Raw genomic sequence first — 26,257 nt, forward strand, 5'->3', positions numbered from 1 at the left:
TTTTGTGCATAACTTTAAACATCACTTAAAATGAAATGGTTGTACATTTATGTTTTCTGAGCTGAGGTTTGGAAGTTTGACTCTTCAATAAACTGATTGATACTACTTGCTTTTTCCAAATTTCAAATCGCCACAAAACACACCATTACATTTTATATGTAAAAACGAATTACAAAACAATGACCGACTCCGCACCAAAATCTTGCGAAGGTCCCAAAAATAAGAAAATGAAAGGAAAAAAAAAGAAGCCAATTTGTTGTTTGTGTATGAATGTTTCAAGCCAAATGCAATTTGAGTTAGAAACCAATGAATAAAGTCACAACTCACCCTGTGGAAGAAGAAGATGAATCTGCATGATATCTTTGCTTCACTCCTCGCCAAAATCAATGGTATAAATGTTACACAAACAAAATAGAACATATATGTTTTTTTCTGTCTACAAAAATCCGAATTTGGTACCCTGTACCACAAGACAAAAACCTGCAAAGAGAGATCTTTGTGGTTAGCTGATGATTTCAAACCCAAGTGGCATCCAGAATGTGAACATTTTGGTTCAGGACAAAGAATAAAAGTATTGCCTATTTCAGTCGCAATAAGTAAAATAAAAAGTTAGGTAGTTATGACAGAGCATAGTCTGGACAATGAAATGAAATGGACTAAGCATAGTCTGATTAAGTTTCTTTATCATCTTGAACCAATGCACATAAGGTTCAGACCTAACAATTTCGTGAGATTATATATGTACCTTGAAATGAAGCTTGATCAAGATAATGACCAAAGTCATTGTGAACACTTTGTCATGGAAACCCCTTCAACCACGTTGGATTGCTATATTTGACACATGAAAAATATTTTCAGCCCTTCTCTTTAGTATCTCTTCCAACTGGTCTGATGGGATCCCATTTGTCCAATGTTTTGCTTCATATATCTCGTTATAAATCTGTATTATCTCTTCCATGTGAATCCTTAGATCTGCAGCAATGAAAAGGATTATATCAAACATCATGGCTTATTTTTTCAAAATCAATATTGAACTAGATCGCATAGTACCTCGTAATGTATTGCCTGCCACATAATCTTCACTTATTAGCGCAACAACATCATCCCTACAAGTTCCAGCTAACTCAAATTTCTCTGTTGCAGCTTCTAAACTCTCTCGCCAGAATGGTTGGTCAAGTTTGTACTCCATGATTGATTTCTCATAAAGGACAGTACACAATAAAATATCTATCCATGACTTTAGCCTTCCTGCTTCTTTTGCTGGGTTATTTTGAGTTGAGCTACCCGGCACCTTTTCATGTGTCAGGCAATCGGTTTTGCCTGCTTGAGAAGTCTCACTTTCCTTTTTGGTTTCCAAATTTTTCAACACTTCCATAGACTTTTTGATATTGCTTTCGGCGCTTTGATAAAACTGTACTACATCTGCATATGGCCATGTTTTCAAATCAAGGTGACAGACAAGTACATAATACCATGAAAGTCTTGCTTCCTCAAACTGCTGCAGACCTAGTGCCAGAAAGACTTCAAAAAACTCCGGCTTTATTTTCATGGCCTCTTCATACTTTTCTTTTGCTTTTGCGTGCTCCTTCTGAGCGCATTCATAAGCAGTTTTAACTTGGTCAGAAACAGATTCTCCAGAAACACCCTGTAGGAGGCTCAACCTTTTCCTTGCCCCCGACATGTGCACATTTCCCAACTTTAACAATGATCGAGCTGCCACTTCTTGGAATTGATGAGCTGCTCTGTCAAAAGGACCTTGGGCTGCATTGGAGGTTACCACCTCCTCCATAGCTTCTGAATTAAGTTTCATCCCAAGTTCTTGAAGATTCAAGCATGTATCAGAATCAATTCTGGCCTGGGTCTTAAAAAGCTGAGCAAATTCAATCATCCAATCTTCAACTTTACATCCACCTCTTCCGTATACCTTTGATTTAAAAGAATCAGCGGTAATTTTGAGTTTCTTCATCTCAACTAATCTTCCAAAAAAGGGATCCTGCTCAGGACTAACTCCCACTACATAGAACCTCATAGTGCCCTGTGACCTTGATGACACCTCACTCATTCTTAACTCTTCATCTGTTGTGATTGTCACTAAATCTCCTTCTTGGTCCCTGTACTTTATATGAACTGCTCTTAAGCTTGGGAAACGCTCATGAACAACTTCCCTAAGTTTAAAGAGAGTGCAATTTATAGGCAACTCAGCCAATCTTATGTCGTCAGAGTATACGAATTTCACATCCTTGTTTACATCTTCTACACCTACAACCAGAAGTTCCTCCTCAATTATCACTTTTTCCTTTTCCTTGCTCATATCACTTCTCTTATCCAACTGTTTCCCTTTTCCATTTTTTTTGCTCTGCTTATCGATAATCTTGTCCTTGCCTTTTTCAGCTGCAACAATATTCTTCTTCCCAGTCTCTACATTCTCACCCTCGCTCTTCTCTTGCACTTGATTGCTCTTTTTGGTTTTCTTCACTCGTGACTTGCCTAGTTTAGCCCACAGTGCTGCAGGGGAAGCCTCAACAGGTTCAACATAATCTGGAGGCAACTCTATCAGTGAATCATTAACCCTTAACCCTTTGCTCTCTAAAGTTCTCTTAAGCTTTTCAACAATTTCGGATGCCATGGGATTCTTGGGATCCAGTTTCGAAACCATACAAACATCTCTCAAAGCCAAATCCAACTTATTCAATGCCTCATAACATCTTGCCCTCTTCAACAATGCTTTACTATGATCAGGAGTAACACTAAGTGCTAAATCACATTCATAAATCGCTTTCGAAAACTCGCCTGGTTCCAATTGCATATAACAAGAAGCCATATTAGCTCGAACATGAGACACCTCTACATGATCCTTAGGAAGTATCTTGATAGCTTCACCATATTTAAACATTGCACCATCATAATTTCTCTTCTGAAACAACTTGTTCCCTTCTTCCTTCAAACCTTGTGCCTTTGAAACACAATCATCTAAAGATTCAACCTTTGAAACACAATCAACAAAAGTTTCAACCTTTGAAACACAGTCATCTAAAGTTTCAACCTTTGAAACACAATCAACAAAAGTTTCAACCTTTGAAACACAGTCATCTAAAGTTTCAACCTTTGAAACACAATCATCTAAAGTTTCAACCTCTGAATCATCCACTAATTGACTTTGGCTTGTTTCAGCATCTGTAGATTTGCTCTCATTTTGCTTCTCCATGGCAAATCCTCAGAAGCAAAACAACGAGAGAAAGATTCCAAATTTACAAACGATTTCTACTCATGAGGAGATTCTATGTCGGAGCTTCAAGAGAAACTATAAACAGCTAATTCCACAGGTCTGGTAATAAAACAGTGCACACAAAAGAAAGAATAGAAACTACAAATGTGTTTAAGTATAATATACAGAAGCCCTAGAGAGATTACAAGATAGAACACGAAACGTGTCTACCTCTTATGAATCGAGATCCTTGAATCGGAAAAGAAACGGCAATATTCCGGAGCTTGTGTCTGGGAAGATTATATGGGTTTTCTCGGGAATGAGATGAATTTTCCGTGAAACAGATGGGGAGAGGAAGAAGAAGCGATGGTAAAAGAAGAGGAACAAGGAAGAAGATTGGAGGCTCTGTAACGAGATAGCTTTGTCGTAAAGCCACGACGACTCGTTGAGCCAAAAAAAACATTATAAAAGAAATTAGTTTATAAAAATAAGAAAAAGGAAAAGAGAAGACGAATCGAATCAACCCAGTTTGTTGACACGTGTCGAATCTTTACAGCGAATTAATAATACTTTGGGAATTTTATTTTAAATCAAATTTATAATATGTTTTTTTTTTCTCAAGTGAAAGTAAATTAAAATTTAGTTAATTCATAGTGTGATTCAGTGCTTGAAATATTCAAAATATGGGTAGTAAAAAACAAAAATATCAAGTTATTCTTTCATATATTCTTCATATTATTTTAGGTTTCGATTCGAATCCCTTAGGTTATAAAATTATATTAGTATATATTTTTGTTCATGCATTTTTATTTATTGTTATAACTAATCGAATATAGAAAGCTTTTTTACAATATAAATACATAATTATTGATGAAAGCATGGTTGATCCAAGTTTGTCAATGAATAATAATTAAAAATGTTATTAGGAACGAGACAGATTAAAAACTTCAAATTTCAAAACAAAACAAAAACCGCTTTCTTAACCTAGAATGATTTTACATGATTGATTTGGTGGATCTAAATTATCTGATAATTAAATTAAAAATGACGATAAAAAGAAAGAGACTTAGTTCAATACAAACGACTTAGTTTAAATTGTGTGATTTTAGAGCAACTTTTGTTGTATATTAGGCAAATTGGGTTTATATTTTTCACTTACAAATTAATAATGATATGTCGGTTTGTTGTAACAAAATGCGATGATCATGGGATCGAAAATTGCAATGGTCTAATTGTAGCTATATATACCGTGATAATTTTCCGTCGTTACACCATTGGCTTTCATAAAAATTGTGATTATCTGATCATCACAAAAAGCAATGTGCAACCATTAATTTGTCACAAATTGCATATAAAATGTTATTGATTGTGCACGAATTTATCACCAAAAACAAATATTGGCAGAAGAATTACAAAAGATACAACAATTGTTAATAAAACTCATCCACATGTAGTGTTTACGTCCACAAATATTGTTTGGACGAGCCTAAGAACCACATTTAATTCACTTTGAATACATTTAAAAATCATTAAAATAAAAAAAACTAGTTTATAATAAAATTAAACCAAAGTCAGATGTAATCACAATACCACTACTTGCAAAACTTGGTAATGTCTCCCAATCAACCAAAAGAACTAATCCTATAACATGTGTCAACCTTTCTAATGCAATAACATCCTTTGAGAGAACCGCATTCTTCATATTATCAGTGAGATGCTTTACTATTTTTGGCTGATGTTCCCCGTTGTTTTTACAGCAAAATGTGAAAAACAGATCCACTAATGGAAAGGCCGAATCGCTCTGAAGTAACCTCGGCAAAATACGAAAAACATCATTAAATATCTCGGACTTATTTAAAGACTCCATATGTGAAACAAAACAAAGCTAGTTTATAATAAAATTAGACAAAATTCAGCTGTAATTACAACAACGGCTCTCATAGAGTGGTAAGAACTTGTGATATAAAAATCTCTAGCGATGATTTTTTAATGTTATCGGATCGAAATCTCTACAATCCTACAAACTGTTGCATAAGAAAACCTTGTAAACATAACATTCATTTTGTGATTATAGACTCTTACGCAAAAGAATCTTGTAAACATAAATATATATATATATATATATATATATATATATATTTTCAATACTATTATGAAAAATTGAACATATATATGTATATTTTGTGATATATATATATGTTTATACTTTTGTTTGGATTTCATCATGCACAATTTTGGATTCAAATATACACCGTAAAATTGTTTGCTACTATTCCGTCATTTCATAGAAAAAAATCATTGAAAACTGTCGTGGACTCGACATTTTCAACGAAGCTACACAATCTTATTTTAACCAAGCTATATATTTGTCATTATCTCGCATTTCTGTGTATAGAAACAAAATTTGCATCATAAGAGTTGAAAAATATTCGTCACCTAATATCTTTTATAACTTCGATTAAAGAATGGAAAATTAATAAAATATAGTCAAGATGACTAAAAGAAAACATGCTTATTTAAGCTAAAATAGATTCATCAAATTTGTTTAGAAAAGATCATCAGAATCTATTAACTCCTAATTACACCAATCGCATTAGGAAAAAAAAATCCAATCAAAACTAAGGAAGAATTCGAGCACACTGACTAAATCAAGTCCTACTAAAATGTGATTTACACAAAGTTCATCAATATAATGCGCCCAAGGAAAACCCTAAAAAATAGTTCCTTCGTGCGCAAGAAAACATAAAGAAAAAGGAAATTCAAAACCCTAGCTAGTTAATCTTGATCTTTATGAAAGCGGCTAAGCCGTGGCCGGAACTCAGAACGGTGATGGCTATGAAGAGACGACGGTTTAACTAGATTCGCCGCTAAAGATCTCCTAAACCTCTCCGCCTCAACACTACCAATCTTCGCTAGCGAATTCATCAACGCCAATTTCCTCAGATTCAATCCAACATTAATCGGATAATCACCACGATTGTTACGCTTGGCCGTCGAAGAAGCTAGGGTTTTGGACTTCTCATGTTCTAACCGGCGGTGAAAAGAGCACCGGAAAGAACCAGGGTGCGTCGTAGGAGAGCACAAACACTTTCTCTTCTGATGATTAGAAGAAACGGTTACGGAGGGTTTCGTCGGGATGTTTCCGGGAGAAAAAACCTTTAATCGGAGATTGAGATTGTTGCAAGGAGACGGAGATCGTTGACGATGATGATGATTGTTGTGTAATCTCTGGGAAGAAGAAAGAGGACGAAGAACTGATCGGCTTGATCTTCCAGTAGCCGCCATAACTCTGCACAAGTGAAGAGATCGAGAAGAGAGAAGCGTTTTGTTGGTTTTGTGGTTAAATGTTTAATAAAAAAACTGGTTCTGTTGAAGAAGATTCAGCGATTCCGTTTGATTCGCATCATCTATTTATGGAGTATATCTACGTAGAGATCTCTGGCGGTTGCGAATCGTGACCAGGGTTAGAATTGTCATTTAATAAAATATTATTTTCCCTTTTTTTTTTTTTGCTTAATTTTCCTTTTTCCTAATCGGAATTAAACCAATAATAAACCAGAGTATGTACCGAATTGGAAGGAAAAACCAGTGTCAATCCTTTTACTCCACCTTTTACCATTAACACTGAGTTTCATTTGCAGGCTATGCAAAAACCAGGATAAGGCAGTGAACAAAATTACCACTGCTCTTTGTTTTTGCTTTCACAACAGAACAAATTTACCATTTCTTTTACCTATACAATAACAAAAGTCTCCATTTTTTGTGCCTCAAAAAACAGAAGAACAAAACTTATGAGTCTTCCTTAGTGAACGTCTGAGGCTCACTGCTAGCAAACGCCAACCATACAACTGTCCCCGTCAAGTAGAAGAATATCGATGGCACGAATAGAGACATCTACACGGTAATCACAACTTTTGAGTTAACTAATCAATAAGGGATTGATCATCACTGACGGTAAAGCTAGCAACTTACAGTCCAGGAATGGGTTGAGTCGAGGAGAAAACCAGTTAGGGCCACTCCTACAATCCCAGGTACTGCCCCCACTGTGTTGGTAATACCCTGAGATACAAAAATATCCCACGACATGTTTAGAGGGAAGCTATTTCTTCATACCCAAATATTATTTCCATCTCATTGGCTTCAAGCAGGAATCATATAATGGTGTAAGTATGAGAACCACATGTACCAGGAGTATGCTTGCATACTCGGGTGAGATGTCCTGATGAGTACAATAAAGTCCTGTAAAATGGAACATAGTGTTTGTCAAATCCATTACAATAAACACTTTCGGGTGCATCTTCTTTATACGAAGTTACTTAAAGATTCTTGACAGAAGATAGCAAAGTAGAACATCTCCAGTTACCTGATAAAGCAAAACTTGATAGGGCCAAGCCTGCAGTCAAGATTCCTACAATTTCCCATGGTGGCAATCCAATATCCACAGATGAAAGTGTCATGCAGATCGCTGGGGACACAAACGCAATCGTTTGACAAATCTTTCGGACCTACAAGGCAAATTCCCGAGGAGTTTACATATCAAAGTGACGGCAGGTTGATCTAGATAACTGGGTACCCATTGGTGCAAAATGAGAAAAGGGAATTAAAAAACACTTGGATAAATTGAGTATAAAATACTAGATCTGCAAGAGCTTTCATGTTAAGACCCTTTGGGTTTGTTACAAGGGTACATACAAGGAAAAGAGATGTGATTTTATACCGTGGTAGTCTCAACTCCATTTGTAATTAAGTAATCAGCAAATTGTGAAGCAAGACTTGTCACGACAATCGAAGCCAATGGAGGAAGGATGGAAACCTGATCTTCACATCCACATATTAAATCCCAAAATGTTATACCTTTGCAAAATGCAAGCTGAACTTATTTTTTCAATATTCCAGGAGAGACACAATATAAAAACAGTTTATAATTACCCAAGCAGCTTCTGTCAAATTAAGATTCAGCGCCTCACTGCATACCGGAAATATGAGGAAAATTACTCTCTTCATCAACAAAGATCCAAAAATGTATTTTTCATAGAACAATTTAAAAGTACTTTCATCTAAATCACGGCCTGGAGATCTTATATCAGAAAAGATGAGTAATGAAAGCATAATATAAATCAATAATCAATAAGTTCTTGAAATGAGAACACCTCTTGTACAAATTAAGTTATAAATACTAGAATTTTAGTCTGCAGATGTATATAGCTTTTCAACAAGTAGAGCAGCTTATGCATTGCCCAGTAAAATCTAACATGGTGAACACTGAACAGAGAGAAAAGTGAACCCGCAATTACCTGAAATAAGTTGGTAGCCAAGATAAACAGGTATAGTGACCCCAGCTTCCACAAAAGTGAGTGTATATCATTGCCCAAACAGCAGAGCTTTGGAAAAATGACTTCCATGGAATCTCCTGTAGTAAGATACCCAAAAGATGAAGCATTGACTTAAAGCAAACTATAAGGTTTTGGGTTTTCAAAACTATTTGCTTGTAGGCCATTTTGGCACCATTTTAGGGGACATGGTTTTAAACCAAGTGAGTGCAACTAGAATATAATTCCACTCCTCCTTCGATAGAAGGTTATGCAGTTCTCCTATTATAGTTATTGCAACTACGTACTTACAGTAGAAAAAATAATAGGCTTGACAAAGTGAATTCTCGCTAAATTCAACCTCATATCAATTAGAAATGAAATAAAGAACATATCCAGACATAGACATAATATTAGATAACCTAACCTTCAACGAGCTCCCCAACTCTTCCTTTGTAGCGTTTTCTGATTTATGCGAATTAGAGATCTCATTACCTATCAAACAAAGGGCAATCCTGATTGTAAATGGTGTTCAAGTCCAAGATCCCAATAACTGAGTGGAGTATTAGTTATAATAGTTGGCCAATAAACAGACAACAAAAGATTATCTGGCTACGTGTACATCCAAAGAATTGCTTCACTCCCAATACAGTATATGCTTCAGTTCAAGATAATATGAACTAAATAGTGGGTTAAAGAAAGATTTACAAGTAATTCTCATCTGTTACCCTTTTGTTTCCATATTATAAAAGAAACGACTAGAATGGCTTTCACAAAACATAAATCATGGACAAAACGACACAGTAAGTAAATGTGTAATAAATACAATTATGTGACATCTAAGCTCCCTGGTTTTATCCATAACCTCAAACAAACGATGGGACTTCGATGAAAGATATTCAAGATTAAATAAAGTTTGAATAAGCAAAAAGAAGGAGAAACCACCTTTATATGAAACTTCTTCTTCATTAAGAAACTGAAACCCGACGAACCTTCAACATATAGAGGAAAAACTGAGAATACAGAAATACTAACAAAGCATGTTGGCATCTTGGTATGAATGATGAAAGAAATAAATTCAGCCATCAATATTTGATAAAGAAGAATAGTCAGAACAACAATGTTGTGAAAGTCTTTAGTAAGCAATCGATGAGACTTACCAGCCAACACCAAGGAGACCAAACAAGTAAAAGACAGATTCCCAATTAAAGGTTTCGATAATCGGAGGAGCCAAGAGAAGCCTGCAGACATAATAACGTTAGTCTGTGCAAGTCTCAAAGCTGTCCATTCGTCTTCATTAGAGTATTAACCAAATCATAAACATTGATAAATAAAAACCACATACTTGTAATTTCTATAGTTTAAGTATCACATCAAGAAAAACATACCCCATTACACTCCCCAAACTCAATCCTCCAAAAACAAAGCCTACCGCCCTTGAGCGCTCCTTAACAGGTATTGTCCTGTAACCAGCAATTGAATGGCGCAATCAGGATATGAAAGAAGGGGCTTAAAGCTATAGAGCAATATGTTCAGCCAGAAAGTTAAGCATAAAGCGACTAAATGCTTGTATATGTATTCAGCTTTAGTAAAGAAAGGGTTTTCATAAGGAAAAAAAAGTCCAGTTCTCGAATATTAAGTTGCTCATCGGCCATTGAAGACCAACCTATGGAAAATATGGATTTCAGTAGATTATCATATCTAGATCATGAGCTAAAATTAAATTTAAAGACAATTCTGCATAAGTAATTAAACACATCATTTATATTCAATTAGTATGAGCACTCTTCAAATTTGCCCCAGATTGATACATGCCTGGCAATAAGGTCTGTCGCAGCCGATGGGGAAACACCTTCTCCTATTCCCACCTGGAGTTACAAATCTCTGTGTTAAGACAAAGACATAATGTAAGGCTAGAGTAGGGTAGGGGAGAGAAGGAAAGAGCTTAAGAGTGTTCATGGGACTTTTTACAAGCTTAATAAACGAAGGAATTTGTAACAAGATCATGACTCTAAAGAAACTAGAATGATAGCATAAATCAGTATAATGCTTACCAAAATTCGAGAAAAGATTAAACCAGGCATAAATCCAGCAAGTAGTGGAACAAGAGCTGTAGCGAATGACCATGTAAAGACACCAATCTCAAGCACTTTTCTGCATTAGAAAAAAAAAAAAAAAAAAAGAAGGATACCAAATCAGGACCAGTCCTGAAAGCAAAACTGGGAAGAGCCTTAAAAAAAAAAAAGACAAACCTTCCACCAAAAATCTTGGAAAGCCAACCTCCAGGCAACTGGCTCAAGGCATAACCCCAAAAGAAGGATGACTGGACCAACCCGGCCACAGATGAGCTCCATCCAAACTGGTGTGACATTGGTATTATAGCAATACTCAAGTTCACCTGCAAATTCTCACCAGACAATATACTTAGTCAAATGATGTGGTCCTCACAATCATAATCTATCTCCTCCACAATTCATGTGTTCATATCATTACCATAAATCACCTAAAGAAGGAAGGAATCTTGATCAACAACAAGAAAGGCTACGCCTTTACAAAAATTGAATCAAATTCATAAGACCCTAATCCTCATATCTCATTTAAGCTAAACTAAAACCATACCAGAAGAATTGCAAGAAATTAGTTTCAATATTAAAGCGAGAAACCTTGTCCATATTGCAGATAACAAAGGCGAGAGAAGTAGCGCCGATAAGCTTATATCTCTGAGGTATATTTTTCCATGGAGGCCAATTCTGTTCAAACCCTGTTTCCGTACTGAGAACTTCCGGAATCGGAAGCAGGGGTTTAGGGTCTTCGATAGGATCCTTTGGAGGAAGCTTCTTGCTCTCTCTGACTCGTTCTGTGCCACTGGCGGAGCACTTAACCCTTGATTTGATAAGAGGATTGTGGTGATGGTGGGGGAAGATGGTGTAGACGGAGAGGAAAGGTTGTTTATGTGCGTGGATAGGAGAGGAGAAGAAGTGATTGTGGGGTCTCAAGGTAAGTCTCGCCATTGTTGGTGTCAGAGAGAGGAGGAAGAAGAAGCAAAATGATTCTGAATTGAAGAAGAAGAGGGAGAGAGGAGGACACGGTGGAGCAAGAAGAGAGAGAGAGAGCTTGTGTGGCTCTCTCACTGTGGACCGAATTGTCTTCTATGTGGGTCCTTCTGTGTTCAAAAGCTTCTCTTTGCGTGATTCCCTTGTTTAACACTTTTTTTTTTTTTTTGATTAGTGTCTCTAAAATTGCCAATTTAAAAAAAAAAAAAATTGGGAGTATAAAATGAGTGTTATTGTAAAAAAATACAATAATAATTAGTAATAGATAGATTATAGCGGACTAAACTTGTCCATAGCTAATACCATGTTATCTTTTGCTTCTGATTTTCCTTATTTAAGAAGATCATACAACATATAAAATAAGTATTGTTGTGGGATCTTGATCTTATCCCGCTCTATTACAACTATTAGAGCATCATTTACTAATGATTTGGGATTAGTCTATAAATCAAGAATCTAAAAATCAAAACAACTTGTAGATGGGCTTCATATTAGTAGGATTGTACTATCCAAAATTTTTTTCTGTTCCAACTGGCTTTTGATTCTCATTGAACGTAGCAAATAGAAATCCATTAATGCCACTGTTTGGTCTTTTGGGCGTTCCCTTACCGCTTTCCACATGTTTAACAAAATTTCCGTTGTATATAGACGCGATATCTGGCGTTTTTAAGTTCTCGTTACCAGCAGATGGCCATCCGCTCTCTGTTACCACCATCGATCGGTAAATCTTTTACGCCCTCTTTCTCCATTGCCCATATGAACGCATCAAATATTACATCGAACATGTTTGAATAACCAAGTGGCCCATCTTGGACCACGACCGCGTCAGTGTTGAAGATAGCATAATCAAGCTGAATGTTGACAGGATCATCAGCATAAGCGAAGTAAGGGTAGATGTTGACGAGAATAGGCGTACTTGTTTGAGACAAAAACTTCAGCACTGGGTTAGTTGTTCACGAGCCTGAGGCGTGAAATCTCCGGCGGAAGGTGGATATGACTGGCCAAGATTCCATTAGCCACAGTGGTGCTGATCAAGATTGGGAGACTCTTCGACTTGACAACGTTGGTGAGAGATTGCATGACAGGTAGCACGTAAGATCCGATTTCTCCATGGATGATTTCATTACCAACAGTAATGAATGTAATTTTGACGTCAGCTAAGTAAGGCTCAACGTTGGTGTTTACAGCGTCTTCGTTTACCGAGAGAGCTTGTAAGTCTTGGTTCTTAACACCTACCATAACTCCAATATCGAGGTTCCCTCGGAAAGCGTTAAGGACATCCGTATTCGTGTCGAAAATCCGAATATTGGTAACACTTAATGACTTGTAGAGGTTGATAACTTCAGAAGGAGGTGGGAGGTTGTCTCCAAGGAGGCCGTAGTTCAAGCCAATGTTTGTTGCTGCGTCTACAAAGCCAACATTGTTATAATTTAACAGAAATGACATGCACGAGATCATCAACAAGAATGATTTTTTAGGACAATCCATAATGAAACGTGTGCCTGCAAAATAGAGATAAATTTAGTACTTTAATATCAAATCTATACATTTTTTTTTGTATGTGTATAGATTTAGTACTTTAATGTCAAATCTATACACAAGATGATCATACTTGTCTGAAGAACAGGCACGATGGATGCAAACCAAAGATGTTTCTCTTTTCTTTTTCTTAGTCGTTGCAAAACAAAGGTTGTAGATGCATGTAATTTGTATACATAGTTGAGATTGTTTTCTGTTTTATTAGTTCCACTAAAAGAAATTTTGGCTACAAGAACCTATTTAGTAAACATTTTGTTTCTAGCTTTTTTTTTTTTTGGGCGTAATTTAGTTGGCCAATATGCCTATTTACAAGTCCGCTAAATTTTAATTTATTTTCTATTAATTTTGCTCTAATTTATCTACTCTTCAAAAATAAACTAAAACTAGCATTAGGCCCGTGCTAATGCACGGATATAGTATTTATTTTATTTTTTACTAAAATTAAAATATATTTTGGCATCAAACATTTATTTTGGTATAATCTAAAATATTTTAATAATTGGAGAATTTAATTTAATACTAATGTAAGATAGTATGTATATTTCATAAAGTTGTAACAAAAAAACCAAAAATAAAAAATAAGCTATTAATCTAATTAATAAAGAGATAGGAGTGAAAATAAATACACGGATAAGACAATTGCCAGGTGGAATCTCACTCTCATCTCCCCTATCTCTTTCTCCTGTTCCCTTCAATTACCCAGAAAAGTGAGGGTTTTATGTTGAGAGAGACCATGGAAAAGTGATAAGCAATTAAACGTGAATCAAGGTCAGATTGCTAACGTGTAGACGTAAACACATATATCACAAACAAATGTATTGAAAGGTAATCTATTAAGCATGACATATTTAATAATCTTTGACAACTATAACAAAATAAAAAACTGAAATTGGAGATGGTAAATTAAGGATTGATTGAAAATTAAGAGAACACATTGGATTCCTTTTGGATTGGGTTCAGTTCGTAACTGAATCATGTAACAAAATCATTATGTACTGTAAATGCTTTGTAGATCTAAGGAGAAAGTTAAACACTTATCCAAAACGTAGAAAATTGGATAATACCGAATAAAATTCTGCAATTGTTTTCTGATCTGCCAAGGAAAATGAAACTTTTGAATGCTTGCTTGAGCTTGAAGACGTATTTGGCGAAACTGTAAACACATAAACACATATATTGAAACATTGTTTATTAAGCATGATATAAGAAATCTTTGACAGCTATAACAAAATTAAAAACTGAAATTGGAGATGGTAAATTGATACCTTTGGGGTGAAAAAAGTAACTGATTTCTGAGACTAATCGATGTATGATGATGAGAAGACCATCTTTTTCTTTTATAGATAAGTCATCGAAATTTTGGAGAAGAAGAAGTGGAAGAGGTGGAGATCATGGGGATGAAAGAAAAAAGGGTTTTGAGAAAATAAAAAGCTAAATAAAAACGATTTCCTTTTGTTATAAGTATTAGATATAATCAAACTCCTCCGTGAAAAATGAAAGAGTAAGAAAATTGTACTAAGCTGATGTGTCAATCAGAGAATGCATCAGTTATTGAAAAAGTGACTGTTCATTTAGTATAATTAGATTTATCTAGAAGTATGGAGCCAACCCAGGATTGAACTAATAAAATTTTCAGAATTACACCACATAATTACCCTGTTCTAAAAATCTCCGCCTAGACCCGATTACTCCCTGCTTAATCGCTAGGCCCACCCTATCCGCCTCGATTAATGACTAATCCCCTAAAAAATCAGTAACCCGATTATTCTCCGCCTAATCCGATTACTTCCCGCCTAATCTTATATACTCCGATTATTTTTTAGATTGCAAGTATAAAAAAACTTTTTATTTTTGTTATTCAATCATTTGAATGGAGAGTTTGTGATGTTTTACAATAACTTGGGTTCAAATTTTAATAAAAATCATAAATTTGTAATAAAAATCATAAATTTTTACAATATTGGATTAATATATTTTAAAAATATTAAAATAACCCTAAAACTAATCCCCGATTAATCCCCGATTTTAATCCGATTTTCCGATTAATCGCTAGGCCCATGCCGAGCGCCCGACTAGCGCCTTGCGATTTTTCAAACAAGGCATAATTATATGATTTAGAGAATTGAATTTTAATAGATTTTTCTTTTGTAAAATTAATTTATTCATTCCTATTTTCCAATCATAAAGTGTTCCTGAAGAAACTGATTTCTGTCGAAATATGAATTTGCAATATTACTGAAAGTAACAGAAGTGATTTGTTTGGGGGAAAAAACAAGTCTTCGAAGTTCGAAAAAAAAATGTTATCAAAAGGGCATCTTTGAACTGGGCAACTTGCTTCTTGTGCATATTAAAATAGTGTTATCTTTTAATCTTTGGCTTTAAATGACAAACGAACGAAAAAGTCAAGATCGTCGTTGGTCTATAAGAAGCAAAACGCTCATCATATTCAAGATCCTCCAAAATCAGTAGAACCATGGAAAAGCCAAAGTTCAAGACTGTCCAAGAGGTGGTTGCAGCCGGCGAAGGACTGCCGGTGAGATATCTCCACGTACCCACCGGAGACGGCGAAGTTCAACCTCTTAACGCTGCGGTGCCGGAGATGGATATTCCGGCCATCGATCTCAGTCTTCTCCTCTCTTCTTCTGAAGACGGTCGAGAAGAGTTGAGTAAACTTCACTCGGCACTCTCTACATGGGGCGTTGTTCAGGTTTGACCCTCTTAGTGATTGATCAGAGTCATGGAATCTTGTTGAGTTCCGGTGATATCATGGAAGTTGGTTTCTTATTGATGCAGGTGATGAATCATGGAATTACAGAAGCGTTTCTTGACAACATTTACAAGCTAACCAAGGAGTTCTTTGCGCTTCCGACCGAAGAGAAACAGAAGTGCGCGAGAGAGATTGGTAGTATCCAAGGATATGGAAACGACATGATTCTTTGGGATGATCAAGTTCTTGATTGGATCGATCGTTTGTATATTACTACTTACCCTGAAGATCAGAGACAACTTAAGTTCTGGCCTCAAGTCCCACTCGGATTCAAGTAAAGTTTATTATACATTTCGATTCAACAGCATCTTTGTTCATTGACTATAGTGATTTGACAAATCGTTTGTTCAGGGAAACTTTACATGAGTACACAATGAAGCAACGGATAGTGATTGAGCAATTCTTTAAAGCCATGGCTAGATCTTTGGAGTTGGAAGAGAATAGTTTTCTAGACATGTATGGAGAAAGTGCTACTATGGATACAAGATTCAACATGTATCCTCCGTGTCCGAGGCCGGACAAGGTTATTGGGGTTAAACCGCACGCTGATGGCTCGGCTTTCACTCTTCTCTTACCGGACAAAGATGTGGAAGGGCTTCAGTTCCTCAAAGATGGGAAATGGTATAAAGCTCCTATAGTCCCTGATACAATTTTGATCAATGTTGGTGATCAAATGGAGGTAATCAATCACCTACATATGCATATGACTTTGAAAGATTGATTGATGTAGATTTGAAATAAATAACCTCTCTTCTCGTGTGTGTTTTAGATAATGAGCAATGGGATATACAAGAGCCCGGTTCATAGAGTGGTGACTAACAGAGAAAAGGAAAGGATATCTGTGGCAACGTTTTGCATTCCAGGTGCAGACAAAGAGATTCAGCCTGTGGATGAGCTTGTGTCTGAGGCAAGACCAAGATTGTATAAAACAGTTAAGAAGTATGTGGAGCTCTACTTTAAGTACTATCAACAGGGTCGAAGACCTATTGAAGCTGCATTGATCTGATAATACGCTCAAGTCTCCAATCTGGTTTGAATCTGTTTCTTTAGTTGCTTGCTCCTTAAAGAAAACACTGTTGCTTTGTTTTGTTGGAAATGTGAGGCTGCATTGTGTTGTGTTGCAATTCTTAGACAAGAAAGAGAGTCTAAAGTTGATTTTCCCATATCAATTGCTATGAGAAATGTTTTTTTCAACACATTGTCAAAGAAAAACACAAGGAACATAAGAAATCATTGGAAGTTATGTAATATCCATGGTCAGTTCTAACACTAAAAACAGAGGTTAACACGAAAACAGAGTTCCACACTAAAACAGATAGTCAAATTATTTTGCATAATTGTTATACTATAATGTCTTTCATTCTTTTGTTATTAATTCTAGGTTTGCTTTACTTTTCGAGGACGCTGAATATTCGAATCTTTCAAATCGAACATTCCAAAAAAAGACGCGATTCTGACGGCTAATGTCATCATTGGCCAACCAGTCTTCTCTGTTTGTCTTCCATGTTTCTCTCTTACAACATCAATCATTCACCCAAAACACTCTCTTTCTGTCTCTTTCCTCGGAAGATTTTCCTTCTCCGGTGTCAAATCGCCGTGGAAGGTGATTTTTCCGGGAAAGTCTCCGTTTTGTTTCTCCTAAACAGCTCAAAGACTCGTCTCGTCTCCTTCTTGTAAATGGCGACGACGGTTATGTCCCTAGCAGAGAAAGTGCTCGAAAGAGTCTACGGAACTTCCAAATCCGCCGTTTCCGTAGCAGGCGGCGAAAGCGAAAAGACTCACCGTCACACCCATCATCACATTCATCGTAGCAAAAGCTACGACGACAGCGACGATGATGTTTGTTACAGCGACGAGGATGAATCATCAATGGAGCTTGTCCAGATCGGTGCTGAGAGGACAAAGAACGTCTTGATCCTCATGAGCGACACTGGTGGCGGTCACCGTGCCTCCGCTGAAGCTATTCGCGACGCTTTCAAGATCGAATTTGGAGACAAATACAGAGTAAAGAACAATGCTGAGAAATTGTAGTTTATTCTCACCCTTAAAGAACTGATTTTTGATTGAGACTTGTATGATTTTGACAGATAATTGTGAAGGATGTGTGGAAGGAATACACAGGGTGGCCATTGAATGATATGGAGAGATCATATAAGTTCATGGTGAAGCATGTTCAGCTATGGAAAGTTGCTTTTCACAGCACATCTCCCAAATGGATCCACTCTTGTTATCTAGCAGCCATTGCCGCCTATTACGCTAAGGAAGTAGAGGCGGGTTTGATGGAGTATAAGCCTGAGATAATCATTAGTGTTCATCCTTTGATGCAACATATTCCATTGTGGGTTCTCAAATGGCAAGAGCTACAGAAAAGAGTTCTCTTTGTCACCGTCATTACTGATCTCAACACTTGTCATCCTACTTGGTATATATTATTAGCTTGGTTTAGTCTTTTAGAGAAGATGGTAGCTGCAAAGTTTTTTTTTTTTAATCTTCTGTGGTTTAGGTTTCATCCGGGGGTGAATAGGTGCTATTGTCCGTCTCAAGAAGTGGCGGAAAGGGCGTTGTTTGATGGGCTCGATGAGTCTCAAGTCCGTGTTTTTGGTTTACCTGTCAGGCCATCTTTTGCACGAGCTGTTTTGGTGAAGGATGATCTAAGAAAGGAGCTTGAGATGGATCAAGATCTTCGTGCGGTTCTACTGATGGGAGGAGGGGAAGGTATGGGTCCTGTGAAAGAAACAGCCAAAGCTCTAGAGGAATTTTTGTATGATAAAGAGAACAGGAAGCCCATTGGGCAAATGGTTGTTATCTGTGGACGTAACAAGAAATTGGCATCTGCGTTAGAAGCCATTGAATGGAAGATTCCTGTCAAGGTGTATATGATTATAACAAACCCCTTTGCCATTATTAGAGAGGTTCATAGTCTTCAAGAATCGACATTTAATGGATATTTACATTATAGGTTCGAGGATTCGAGACTCAAATGGAGAAATGGATGGGAGCTTGTGACTGCATCATCACAAAAGTAAGAGGATTTTGGTTTTTATGCCTACCTCTGTTCACCAAAATGTTCATAAGCTAAGTGTCCTACGAATCTTGCAGGCTGGACCGGGAACAATTGCTGAATCGTTGATCCGATCACTCCCAATCATCCTCAACGATTACATTCCCGGACAGGTCGGTTGAGATTTGCATTTTTAATGTTACCAGCTCATATATGTATAAATTCTCATATCAATCACACTTAAACTAAACAGGAGAAAGGGAATGTGCCGTATGTGGTGGAGAATGGTGCAGGAGTGTTCACAAGAAGTCCCAAAGAGACAGCTAGAATCGTTGGGGAATGGTTTAGCACAAAGACAGATGAGCTGGAACAAACTTCAGAAAATGCACGTAAACTAGCTCAGCCTGAGGCAGTCTTCGACATTGTCAAAGACATTGATGAGCTCTCAGAGCAACGAGGTCCTCTTGCTAATGTCTCTTACACTCTTACCTCTTCTTTTGCCAGTTTAGTTTGATGTCCGATGTCTTATATTAACATGTCTCCCTTAGTAGTTCTTTGTCTGTTACTTTTTCTTTTATTTTCTTTAATTTGTTTATTGATTGAAGTTGTATGTATTATTTTCAAGCAAAAGGTTCATGATGTTTTTGCATTATTGTTAGCCATTGCAACAATTTTAAGATTCAACAAGAGATTCTTGTTCATATAGAATCACACAGAGAAGTAGAGAACTACAAGAAATGGAAGCACATAATATTATTTCACATTACTATTTATTTTGTCGATATTTCACATCATTAGAGACAGGCTTAGCTTACACATCTCTACAATAATTATTTGAGAAGTAGAAACGCACCATATTGAAAGTTAGGGCATTGGAGGCCTGTGGTTAAAAGTTGGAATGATTTGTCCTAAACACCCTTAATGAATTATTCTTCTCGAAATTTCTTCTTCTTCGTAATTAGGGGTATATAAGTCTAATCGTGTGTTGATCTCTATAATAATGTCTCAAACACCCTCAATTTCGAAATTTTTTGTTCTTAATTGTTAAGGGTATATAAGTCTAATCGTGTTTTGAGATGATTAGTCTTAATCACCCTTAAATTTTTTTATTTTATAGTGTAATCGTTGGGGATACGGATGTCATAATGTCTCGACTTTAATGATTATGGAATCTTAGCTTAAATTTATTTGTTAATTTTTTAGATAATTCTATATCTTAGTAGTTAATATTCGTTTTTGTTAGTTTTCTGATTTTGTTTCTAATTAAAAAGTTAAATTTCTTAAGATAATAATTGATGTTTGCCCTAATCTTAAAGCTATATATATTGTTGATCGGCCAGAGAATTAGGTATTATTTTTTCTGTGCCCATTAGATAGTTTTCACCATTATGGTTTTTTTATACAGCTACGATTTTGATAAATCAAATTGTTTGTCATGCATATATTGTTTTCATTTACCTTTAGAGGTCGTGTGCATATTGTTTGCTGTTTGTTTTATTTTTTACATTAGTTTGTTAATTTATTGTTTTGCTGATTTGATTCTTTTGGTATGTGTTTCAGTTTTGTAGAGCGTGGGAGGTTCTATCGACAAAGCTTTTGGACGAAAGTGGTGTTGATGATAACAGAACGAGGTTTGGAAAGGTATTTTTACATCTATTTACCTATTTAAATGTTTGTGTTTCTTTCTGTTATGTACATAGTTTGGATTATGATCACTCGTGGATCGTTAATAATTTATGATCAATTGTGCTGACTGAGAGAAACTAAGATTTTTTTTTTGGTTCTCACCGTTTTTCTAAGTTCGCTTTGAGAATTTATTATATATTTATTTTGTATGAATAATTTTATTGGAAAAAATGATGTTTAGGGATAGTGTACACGTACTCGACGGGGGTGAATTACACCTAAGCTTAGATGTCTTCAAAAGGCCATCACTCACAACAACATCCTCTTCACCTCAATGGCTTCACGTAAGTGGATTCAAAATAATTTCTCTATATAATATATCAAGTTAAGTGAATGAACATATATAATGTAATGTTGTTGAAAATTGTGGTTGCAAGATATGTTGTGTTCGGGACTAAGAAGCATGGGAACGGGAAGATTGATGAGCTAGAGAGGCATATTGAGTCTTTGATATGGGAAACTGTTAAGGAAAGAGAAAGGGAATGTGTGGGATTAGATGATTACGAGAAGGTAATCTCTAATCTAACTATATATATTTGTATTTTATTATGAATTATTTATATGATTTTCTTTTTGTTTTTTTGAAACTAACATTAATTAATTTACTTTCTAAAATATACTGGGTCTCTTTTGAATCTCGAGAAAAACAGAGTTCTCTAAAACGAGATCGGTCGAGATTGCATAGGTATGTCTATCGTGATGAAACTGTTAAATAGATATTGGGCTTTTAAGCAATTCTATCGCTTTAAAAAAATTTTGTAATCGTGAGAGAAAACTTTAGGGTTTGATTGTTTCAATTTTGATTTAGAATACGGAATTTTCGTTTTCTTTTTCTTTTTTTAAATAGTAAGGTAAATTCTAAATATATTACGGATATTTTTATCAAGAAAATTTCTAATTTTTAAAAATTAAAATTTAAGAAATAATTATGACGGTTTGCCCTAGATATTAAGGTATAAATATAGAGCTTCGGCCACACCATTAAAACTCATATTCGTTAACCTAAATATATAGTTTTGATAATATATATATTTTGTATTGTTTTGGTTCTAATGAATCGAATTTACTATGGAATGATTATGATTGTTTTCTTCATGTTGAGATGACACTGATTTCATGATTTAATTTTTTATAGATTCTGATTTCTTCAAATTGAAATATTAATTATTTTTACGTTTGTTTGCAGGTTGGATGTGTGGAAAGAACACATCGATGTTGAAAACGTTGGAATGCAAGCTAACACAGCCAAGATATTGGTCATGCAAAGATCTCTTATGATTTTGTGACTAAGAATTTAAGTGTGACTTGGGCTTATGAGCTAACAACCTCTGATCCTAAGGAGAGTTCAAGCCTTTCTTACATCATCGACCTCGCAAACCATCAGAAGTAATGTTCGGGTTTATAGCTGCTGCTGGAACAAACACAGAGGAACATAGACTTTTATCATGGGAGCTCAGTTCAAATTTGGATATCGAGAAAGCCGATAGCAAGATAGGATTGGTAGTTGGCATTTCGGTTTCCGGGTTTGTTTTACTGATAGTTTTGGTCCACACGATCGTGGTGGTTTGGTCACGGAAGCAAAGAAAAAAGAAGGACAGAGATATAGCAAACATGATATCGATAAACGAAGATCTTGAAAGGGAAGCAGGACCAAGAAAGTTTTCTTATAAAGATCTTGTGTGAGCAACCAACAGATTCTCAAGCCATAGAGAGCTAGGTGAAGGAGGATTTGGAGCGGTTTATGAAGGAAATTTGAAAGAAATCAATACAATGGTTGCGGTGAAGAAATTATCCGGTGATTCAAGGCAGCGAAAGAAAGAGTTTTATATGAAGTTAAGATCATCAGCAAACTGAGACATCGAAACATGGTGCAACTCATTGGTTGGTGTAATGAAAAAAACGAGTTCTTGCTGATATATGAGTTAGTGCTAAATGGTAGCTTGAACTCCCACCTCTTTGGCAAAAGACCCCATTTACTTTCTTGGGACATAAGGTACAAGATAGCTCTTGGTTTAGCCTCTGCTCTGCTTTATCTTCATGAAGAATGGGATCAATGTGTACTGCACAGAGACATCAAAGCAAGCAATATAATGCTTGACAGTGATTTCAATGTAAAGTTAGGTGATTTCGGTTTGGCTCGGGTTATGAACCATGAACATGGTTCCCATACAACAGGATTGGCTGGAACTTTTGGGTACATGGCACATGAATATGTAACGAAAGGAAGTGCGAGTAAAGAGTCTGATATATATAGCTTTGGAATTGTTTTACTAGAGATTGTCACAGGGAGAAAATCGCTGGAACGAACGCAAGAAGATAACAGTGATTCAGAGAGTAATGAGAAGAGTCTTGTGGAGAAAGTTTGGAAACTTTATGGAAAACAAGAAGTGATGACTTCGTCTGTTGATGAGAAATAGGGTAATGAATTCGATAATAAAGAAGCTGAGTGTCTTCTGGTTTTAGGGTTGTGGTGTGCTCATCCTGATAAAAAAGCTCGAGACCTTCGATAAAACAAGCGATACAAGTCTTGAATTTTGAGTTACCATTACCTGATCTTCCATTTAAGAGGGATGTTGCTATGTATTACATCTCAATAACTACGACTTCTTCTTCTTCTCCCTAGGTTAACTCAAATGGAGTTTCGGTATGTATTACATCTCAACTCTGCTCTGTTTTTTTTTTCATCTTAAAGTATTATTGGTCATGCTCTTGGAAAATGATTATTCTTTGCATAATCATACTTAATATCATTTGTACATTGTTATTAATACTACTTTGTATGTATTAGAGATGAGAATATTTTAAACATTCCAGTGTTTTCCTTCTTTTAAGTTTTATATATATATATAGATAGGTAATACTCGATCTTTTATGAACCGGTGGATAGGTAATATTCGATCTTTTATATATAATTTGTTTTCATTATGGATTTATAATTTAGATTAAGGTTCCAATGTTTCCACGTTTTAGAGTTTGTAAACGTGGTATTTCTCTTTTTTTAGTCAAGCATAAATTCTCCAAAAATATTAGGGTTTGTTTGATCCTTTTTCTCTATGAGCGGCTATCCAAGACGAGTTCAAAGTTGAGATTGTAGAGGTATCATTGTTTTTTATTGGTGGTTGTGTTTTCATATTGGTGTATTTCTACTTTTACATTGATTTCTCTGGTTGTGAATGATCAGTTGATTAAGTTGTTTGATATTTGAGATTTTGGTTCTTTTTGTTTTGTTTTAAATAATTTGTGATTTCGTATATTTAAAATAATATTTTCATTTTGTCTTTCATATTTATGATTCGGTTACATCCAGGGATGGGTTCATACGAAAAATATAGATATTTTTTTTAGGATATTTGCTTTCTTGAAACAAAAAGTTGAGTGAATTGTTTTTAGGTTACGCAATTTTTATTAGGTTTAAAATATTTTGAGATTGCTTTTGATCGTGCAATATACGGATTCGTTAGTGCCAGATTAATTTATTGAAAAGTTGTTCCTCCTTCTTTTTCTTTATTTTATCAATACCCTAAGAGATCTAATATCGTATGCATCAATAAAGTATCTTCTTTTACATTATCGGTGGATCCATTATTTTTTTATATTTATGGATAGTAAGAGATCTCACCGAACTTGATGCAGCTACAACTACGTTACAACGGTGTACAAGAGTTACATGACCAGAAGGAATTTTTGCAGATTGTGCCATCGTTGTTGAGGAGCTCTGGTGAGTTACTTGATCCATCTTCTTCTTTTTAATTTCTTTTAAAGATGTTTAGGCTAACCCTAATTGGTATTGCTTGAAATGTTGTAGGTGGAAGACTCTAGAGGGTAATGCTCTGGATTTGAGCTATGTTCTTTTTTTTTTTATAAGAAGAGAAACATGAGGCGATGTTTCGAAATGGGCGCGAGCTAGAAAACGAGGTGCTAACGTCTGACATCATTTTATCTCTGTTTACTTATAACTCAAGGTGTTGTTAGTATATCTATATCTCTCTTTATTATGAAAAACCAACGTGAATCTCACTCTTTAGGTTGGGAAAGGCTTATCTAAAGATGAAAAGACTCAAAAATTAGCTCTTTAGCATTGGCTTGAAGTTGTAAGTCCCCATATCTTTTTGTAACTTTTTATCAAAGACAAGCTAAGTACATGTGAAGAAACAAATCTATGTGTTTAGTAGCAAAACACAAGATCAAGAGTTATTAGTTCCTTTTGGTTTCGTTGATCTATTATAATCTAATGACCAGAGCCGGCTCTAACATTTTGAAGGCCACAAGCTTAGAAAAAAAGAGAGGCCTAATTTCTTCTCAAAAAAATTGTTAAAGCATTACTGCAAGTGTGGGACTCGAACCCTCAACCTTGCACTTCTTTCTGGCCAGCATTTAACCATATCCATCTTTAGATCCTCCTATCTTGAATGTGTTCTAAACTCTGTTTTCACTGATTTGAAACTAAATGTTGGATATAGGAGACGACAAAGATGTAAATCTTGAGAAACACCCGAGAAGTGTTCTGCAAAAATAATGCATTAGATGCTTGGGACTGGTGAGCTTTTTATCTGATTTGACTCGACCATAATGATTAGCTATAACTCTTGAATACTCAATAACCTCTGTGTTTCTTTGAAACACGCAGATGGAGAGAGAAGCATATAAATAATAGTGGAAGATGGGAGACTAATTTATAAATAGGGCGTGACTCTGATTAACTCAACAGTGGAAGCCAAGTCGATTTTTGTACTTAGTAAAATAAACAATTTGAATAAAAGACGACGGCAGAAGCTCGAGACGAGTCGTTTCAGCCGTCACCAGAGACTAATGAAAGTCATGCTGAAGTGAAAGAAACACACTACATAAGATATATATATATATATATATATATATATATATATATATATATTTCAAATTATTTAATTTTTAAAAGAATAAGTAAAGCTGCCATTTATCTCTATCGTGATTGAAAATATTTAAAACTTTAACAAATCTTTATAATCTTATTACTTTGTGTTCAAAGCAACAATATATATAAGTATTAATTTTTTGGATTTTCCGGTTTACTTGAGAGTCACGTTTCTGATATCACTTTTGCTTTGTCTTTGTGTTATCATCAACCGGAATCAGCCATGGTGAATTATATAGTGAAGCAATACAATGTTGCAATGGAAGGAGATACGACATTGGTCGCAGTGGAGAGCATTGGTATACGGAATAGAAAATGAGTCAAGATCATTAGTGATTCATAATTGGTCAATTAAATTCCGATATATAATGGTTGGTCCATCATGTATATTTTATTTTAAAATTAATATTAAAATTATTTGATAACTGTTGACAAAAACCTACAATATAGTTAAGTTACTTTAGAAAAAAACCTTCATCCTGCAGAAGATACAAAATTTTATTATTAATTTCTAACTAAAATTGAAAACCTGGTCCAACCGGTTTAACTTGATCAACATGATAACAAAACAAGAGGAGCAAAGTTGATGGTTTTCTGAAGTCTGATGAAAGAGATCTTGATAAACGTAGAAATCATTTGCTGATTGATGAGTTTGGCTATAACCATGATAACAAAAAAAAATGGAGCAAAAGTGACGGTTTTCTACAGTGTAATGAAAGAGCTCTTAAAAAACGTAAAAATTATTTTCTCATTTATGAGTTTAGCCATAACAATGATAACAGTATAACATAGACAAAATTGACGGC

At 35.4% G+C, this 26,257-nt stretch overlaps 6 protein-coding genes, 1 long non-coding RNA gene and 1 pseudogene across 9 annotated transcripts; 4 read left to right on the forward strand and 4 right to left on the reverse strand.

The window, feature by feature from the left end:
* Positions 1–83: 83 nt before the first annotated feature.
* On the reverse strand, positions 84–3,649 carry LOC9308005 (HSP-interacting protein). 2 transcript variants are annotated; one of them, XM_021021126.1, is made up of 4 exons: positions 3,044–3,649; positions 1,051–2,983; positions 746–972; positions 84–480 (listed from the first exon to the last, which is right to left on the reverse strand). In XM_021021126.1, the coding sequence occupies exons 1-3, from the start codon at positions 3,203–3,205 to the stop codon at positions 812–814; spliced, it is 2,256 nt and encodes a 751-aa protein (XP_020876785.1). In that variant the 5' UTR covers positions 3,206–3,649; the 3' UTR covers positions 84–480; positions 746–811. The 2 variants fall into 2 exon arrangements, with proteins under 2 accessions (XP_020876785.1, XP_002873993.1); XM_002873947.2 differs by having other exon boundaries at positions 1,051–3,649.
* Positions 3,650–5,720: 2,071 nt separating this feature from the next.
* On the reverse strand, positions 5,721–6,709 carry LOC9310061. The gene has a single exon (XM_002873948.2). The coding sequence runs from the start codon at positions 6,488–6,490 to the stop codon at positions 5,981–5,983; it is 510 nt and encodes a 169-aa protein (XP_002873994.1). The 5' UTR covers positions 6,491–6,709; the 3' UTR covers positions 5,721–5,980.
* A 68-nt stretch (positions 6,710–6,777) lies between these two features.
* LOC9310062 (probable anion transporter 6, chloroplastic) lies at positions 6,778–11,657 on the reverse strand. Its single transcript, XM_002873949.2, has 15 exons — positions 11,178–11,657; positions 10,767–10,912; positions 10,569–10,668; positions 10,330–10,382; positions 9,903–9,977; positions 9,675–9,755; positions 9,460–9,506; positions 8,942–9,009; positions 8,500–8,615; positions 8,135–8,171; positions 7,923–8,018; positions 7,569–7,710; positions 7,392–7,444; positions 7,178–7,264; positions 6,778–7,099 (listed from the first exon to the last, which is right to left on the reverse strand). The coding sequence occupies exons 1-15, from the start codon at positions 11,523–11,525 to the stop codon at positions 6,995–6,997; spliced, it is 1,554 nt and encodes a 517-aa protein (XP_002873995.1). The 5' UTR covers positions 11,526–11,657; the 3' UTR covers positions 6,778–6,994.
* Positions 11,658–11,777: 120 nt separating this feature from the next.
* Positions 11,778–14,570, reverse strand: LOC9310063 (probable glucan endo-1,3-beta-glucosidase BG4). Its single transcript, XM_021022705.1, is given in 5 exon segments — positions 11,778–12,282; positions 12,284–12,513; positions 12,516–12,578; positions 12,581–13,069; positions 14,171–14,570. Coding segments are annotated over 5 exon segments (1,113 nt in total). The 5' UTR covers positions 14,292–14,570; the 3' UTR covers positions 11,778–12,072.
* Positions 14,571–15,431: 861 nt separating this feature from the next.
* On the forward strand, positions 15,432–16,997 carry LOC9310064 (protein SRG1). The gene is made up of 4 exons (XM_021021681.1): positions 15,432–15,813; positions 15,900–16,147; positions 16,225–16,552; positions 16,643–16,997. Exons 1-4 carry the CDS (start codon positions 15,580–15,582, stop codon positions 16,877–16,879), a joined length of 1,047 nt encoding a protein of 348 aa, XP_020877340.1. The 5' UTR covers positions 15,432–15,579; the 3' UTR covers positions 16,880–16,997.
* A 24-nt stretch (positions 16,998–17,021) lies between these two features.
* On the forward strand, positions 17,022–19,526 carry LOC9308006 (monogalactosyldiacylglycerol synthase 2, chloroplastic). Of its 2 annotated transcripts, XM_021021680.1 has the most exons (6): positions 17,022–17,877; positions 17,961–18,295; positions 18,377–18,743; positions 18,833–18,895; positions 18,973–19,047; positions 19,128–19,526. In XM_021021680.1, exons 1-6 carry the CDS (start codon positions 17,551–17,553, stop codon positions 19,386–19,388), a joined length of 1,428 nt encoding a protein of 475 aa, XP_020877339.1. In that variant the 5' UTR covers positions 17,022–17,550; the 3' UTR covers positions 19,389–19,526. The 2 variants fall into 2 exon arrangements, with proteins under 2 accessions (XP_020877339.1, XP_020877338.1); XM_021021679.1 differs by having other exon boundaries at positions 17,961–18,743.
* An 898-nt stretch (positions 19,527–20,424) lies between these two features.
* On the forward strand, positions 20,425–21,060 carry LOC9308007. Its single transcript, XR_002331172.1, has 3 exons — positions 20,425–20,515; positions 20,742–20,844; positions 20,938–21,060. It is a non-coding gene; the product is annotated as an uncharacterized LOC9308007 (long non-coding RNA).
* Positions 21,061–21,779: 719 nt separating this feature from the next.
* Positions 21,780–24,257, forward strand: LOC110224161 (annotated as a pseudogene).
* Positions 24,258–26,257: the final 2,000 nt, after the last annotated feature.

Source organism: Arabidopsis lyrata (genome assembly GCF_000004255.2).
Source record: "Arabidopsis lyrata subsp. lyrata unplaced genomic scaffold ARALYscaffold_6, whole genome shotgun sequence".
NCBI lineage: Eukaryota > Viridiplantae > Streptophyta > Magnoliopsida > Brassicales > Brassicaceae > Arabidopsis > Arabidopsis lyrata.